The sequence below is a fragment of the Sipha flava genome, unplaced genomic scaffold (assembly GCF_003268045.1).
Source record: "Sipha flava isolate LNK unplaced genomic scaffold, YSA_version1 21959_pilon_pilon, whole genome shotgun sequence".
Lineage (NCBI taxonomy): Eukaryota > Metazoa > Arthropoda > Insecta > Hemiptera > Aphididae > Sipha > Sipha flava.
In genome coordinates this window covers 1-4,261 of record NW_020272847.1, presented here as the reverse complement: position 1 = coordinate 4,261, position 4,261 = coordinate 1, and the positions used below count along the sequence as shown (strand labels likewise).

Below are 4,261 nucleotides of genomic sequence, written 5' to 3'. Positions count from 1 at the left end.
TAATTATTTGATTATTTTTAATTTAAATTAATTAATTATAAATTAACAATAAAAACATTTTTTAAAATGGGTATGAATAAATGTAACTTTCAATTCTCGTAAATATTATATTTATTAATTCGATAAAAGACTGTCTTTTAAAACTTCAGATAAAAAGTGATCCGTAAAAAACGTCGTTAGTTGAGACTTCATATTTTTATCCCAGAAATCATCGTCTCTTTCAATTTTTTCATACATCAAACCTGTATACAAATAACTTATTAATTATACATTTCAATTACAATCCTATTAGTTCAAAACTATATATTACCTTTAGGTGTCCAGATACAAAAAATAACAAAACATTTTGCGTGTTATGTGCAGTTGACCCTGGACTTGATAAAAGTAACTATCATTTCTTTTCAAATGTAGTTGACCGTTTTCAATTGTGCAACTTTTTATTTTATTCATTAAAATTCCTTCTTCTGGAGTAAAACTTTTTTGCAGACGCTGGACATTTAATTTCGACAAGACTATCATTGTCTATTAATCCATCGGGAGAGGCCGCTAAAAATTGTAAATTTGTATCTACAAATAAACCAGCATTTTCAATTTTTTTTCCAATAATTTTCTCCAACTCTTCTTTAGCCATATCTTCGTGTGCAATTCCATAACGTGTAGCAGCATTGCCACTAAAAGTCCCATACAACATTTCTTTTATTACTTTATCACGAGAAGTGGTTTGACGCATTTTACATAATTTACCAAACACTGAAGCAGTGAGTCTAAAAAATAAAAATATATATATTTTAAAACATTTAAATCTCATATAAACTTATTATTTTGTTAATAAAATATGAAATATCTACCTTTTTTTTTTCTCTCCAAATGCCATTCATCACATTGATGTTGTCTTTTAGTCTTCATTTCTAAATCTTGGATTTGTTTCTCAGTTAATTTTAAATTTTCCATGAACTTCATTTTTAACTGTTGAATTTCAACAGCAGTAAGTTCAGAAAATGGGTCATGAGATACATTACCATAATTTTCGTCTGGTCCTCCTATTGTTGTACTCTTTGTTCTATTTTTTGGTCCACTAAAAAGATACCGCCGTCGTCTTCGAGTTTCAACAGTTACTACTTGCCTTTTAATATACATTTTTATAAATCTCCCTGGGCTTTTATTTGTTAAATGTTTGTTAAACAAAGAAAGACGGTTTGGTCCTGAATTATAAGCAGTGACTGCTGCGTTACACCTTAGTTGATAAGACCCTTTCAATGAAAAATTTACTCGTTTCCCTCCGACAAATTTAGTTAAAATTGAATTATAAAGTTCAGCTGAATTATTATTATAACCATACATTAAACTTTCGGTATGATAGGTTAGAAGATTTCGGGCTCTGCAAATATCATCCCAAACACCATAGTTTTTTAAATCAGGTACAATGTTTTCTTCTCCTAAAACATAATATATAATACAAATGTAATAATAATAATACATTTTCAAACATTTTGTGGTAGAGTAAAATTAACAAATTCTCATACTACGTTTTTATTGTTTTGTTGTTATTCAAAAACTAGTAACTTGAAATTTATGTATTATGAGTTTTTTATAAACAATTGAAATTTAAAAATGTTTTGGTTTTTTTATTCTATTTCTATATATTATCATAAATGTCATACAGACATACAGTACTCAAATAAAAGTTACATACCTTTTTTTTTGACCTTCACAAAAATACGATTGGCATTTAGAGTGGTCTCCGAATACATGATTAGGCCCGTTTGTTATATCTGCTTTCAGTAAATCCAATGCTGTTTCATATGTGTGGTCTGTTTGTTCAAGTCTTCTGTATTTAATCGCTTCAGTGACAGCATACCGAAGCCTTAGTAAACGATCATGAACCACTTTCCGATAACAACCCGGTATGACGTTTCCTTTATCATTTTTTCTTTTCCCACTTATATCTCTAAGACGATTTATGTAGTTACGTAGTAAATGATTAGTACATTCTACTTTTTTTATAATAACATTTGTTCCATATGGCTTTTCCAATCTTAAACGCTTCATAATACTGCTGTCACCATCTCCTTTTTATAATAAATTCAATAATTCATAATAACAATAATAATTTATATTTTATACTATTATGTTTTAAGAATTATATAAAATATGTAGGTATACTAAAAAAAAATAATAAAGTCACTTACCTATTAACTGAGAATATACAACATTATGCATATGCAGACTTTGTTTGAACCCTTCAGCAATAATATCGGCTTCCATCGCGGTTGAGGCTGAATTCCAATTTTTAAAACATACATGTTCCTGTGGTTTTTCATTACGATTTTCAGCTAACTGACATATACAACAATATTTATTTCTGACTCCACAAAATATAACTTTTTTTGTTTTTGCACCAATAATACAAGCCTATAAATATATTTTGTTAAAAAATATCACATAATTTAATATAAATATGTATTCATATATTATATACAATATACATAATTTGTATATTACCTATATTATATAATATTATAATTATTATTATATATACATGTTTTATACGATTCGAATTTATATACCTAGGTATTATGTTTTTATAATAATATGTAGTTTATTTTTTACTTACAACTCCGGATAGTGCGTTATATTTAGTTTTATAAGATCGCTTACTCCAAGCGCCATCAGCAACTACTGCAATTTTAGGTCGTCCTAAGTGGTCAACTTCACCTTTTTCTATCGCTAATCTAGCTTCTTCCTGTCCAGCAATGAGCATTTCTTTCCATGCCAAATCATTAAGGTGTTTAAAAATATTATTATGATAATCTTGATATAATTTGTTAGACATATTAGGCATATTCATTGTAGCCGAAAACTCTTCGAGTTGTGAGTATCCTTGTCCTGTATTTACTATAGAAGAAACCATGGCCATATTTACATTAACAATTTGGCCATTGGGATTTTCACTTTTTACAATTTCTTGTGCACCACACATTTTGCAATCAAAATAAAACGAACTAAAAAATCCACTCCTTGTTTCTTTTGAAAATTTTAAGTCACGAAATGTGCAATCAAATCTTAAATGTTTTATTGATTGAATACTTTCAAAAACATATTTCACATCAATTATTCTCCTTCCTTCTAAACTTTTCCAGGAATTAACTGTTTCATTATTTTCGGCAGTAGATATGTTAGGCATGTTCAGTGAATTATCTATTAAATTAATTGGTGTAGTATCACTAGTATCTAGTATATTTTGTATCTTGAAAATAAAGTATAACCTTTATTATTAAACAATATGTTAATTTTAATGTTGTAAATTTTTATCAAATATTATATTATAAATTTTTCACTCGGCGAAAACACTTGAAAATTTAATATATTTAAATAATTTTAAATCCATGTACTTACTTTTTTTTTTAACCCTCTAAGTGCATCAATATTTCCTTTTTTTATTTTCCTTTTACATAATAAGAGTTTGGTATTTTTTCCATAACGCCAATCTTTTTTACTATCCATATTATCCAAACGGATAACAATACAAAAATTATATATAACAAATTTATTTCAAAACCACTGATTCAAAAGACATAACTGCACGTGTTGCTTAGAAAATCAATGTGAAATGACAACTACTATCACTAAGAAAATGCGCGGACTATTGCTGACGTATATTTGTATATTTATTTATGTTTTGCAAATATAGTTATATATACGTAAATATACGTGTTTTATTAGGCGCCAACTCCGTTCTCTCAGCGCCCGCAGCATAATAATATTATATTCTTATCAAACATTTCTAAGAATCGAATGTTGCCATAATAGTTTCTTTGAATGAGTAATTATATATTTACGCACGCGCAGGCGTATGTCAAGAACAAGATAATATGATCAATTTACACCACGCTAATAAAATGTTAAAAACGCCAAAAATCTAGACAAAATTGTGAGACTTGGGATTGATGAATTTAAATTTTGAAAACAGATTTAATTAAGTCACTATGTTAGCTAGGGATTGACCAAAGGAATTTTCTATATTGTAATCGAATAATAAGATATTGACAATTTAAAAAAACAGAAATTTATGTATTTTATGTATTTAAGTACGCCGTTAATTTTTGTAATAAAAAAAATTCCTTCGATCAAGTTTTAGTAAAGATGTTCAAGATTTTTAATTTGTTTTCAAAATTAAAATCCGTCAAACCCAAGTCCCACAGTTTTGTCTAGCTTATGACCTGTTTTACGTGATTTTTTGCATCGTCTGCAGCCCCCTTAA

At 27.7% G+C, this 4,261-nt stretch overlaps 1 protein-coding gene across 1 annotated transcript; it reads right to left on the bottom strand.

Annotated features, from left to right (window-relative positions):
* Positions 1 to 335: 335 nt before the first annotated feature.
* Positions 336 to 3,321, bottom strand: LOC112683089. Its single transcript, XM_025553951.1, has 5 exons — positions 2,615 to 3,321; positions 2,190 to 2,412; positions 1,697 to 2,069; positions 853 to 1,438; positions 336 to 766 (listed from the first exon to the last, which is right to left on the bottom strand). Exons 1-5 carry the CDS (start codon positions 3,182 to 3,184, stop codon positions 443 to 445), a joined length of 2,076 nt encoding a protein of 691 aa, XP_025409736.1. The 5' UTR covers positions 3,185 to 3,321; the 3' UTR covers positions 336 to 442.
* Positions 3,322 to 4,261: the final 940 nt, after the last annotated feature.

Excerpts from the sequence above, each read along its gene's own strand:
- LOC112683089 (XM_025553951.1), bottom strand. The coding sequence starts at position 3,184 with ATGCCTAACATATCTACTGCCGAAAATAATGAAACAGTTAATTCCTGG. Across the intron at positions 2,413-2,614 it reads ATAACGCACTATCCGGAGTT|GCTTGTATTATTGGTGCAAA; the intron begins GTAAGTAAAAAA and ends ATATATTTATAG. Across the intron at positions 1,439-1,696 it reads TTTTGTGAAGGTCAAAAAAA|AGGAGAAGAAAACATTGTAC; the intron begins AAGGTATGTAAC and ends ATATTATGTTTT.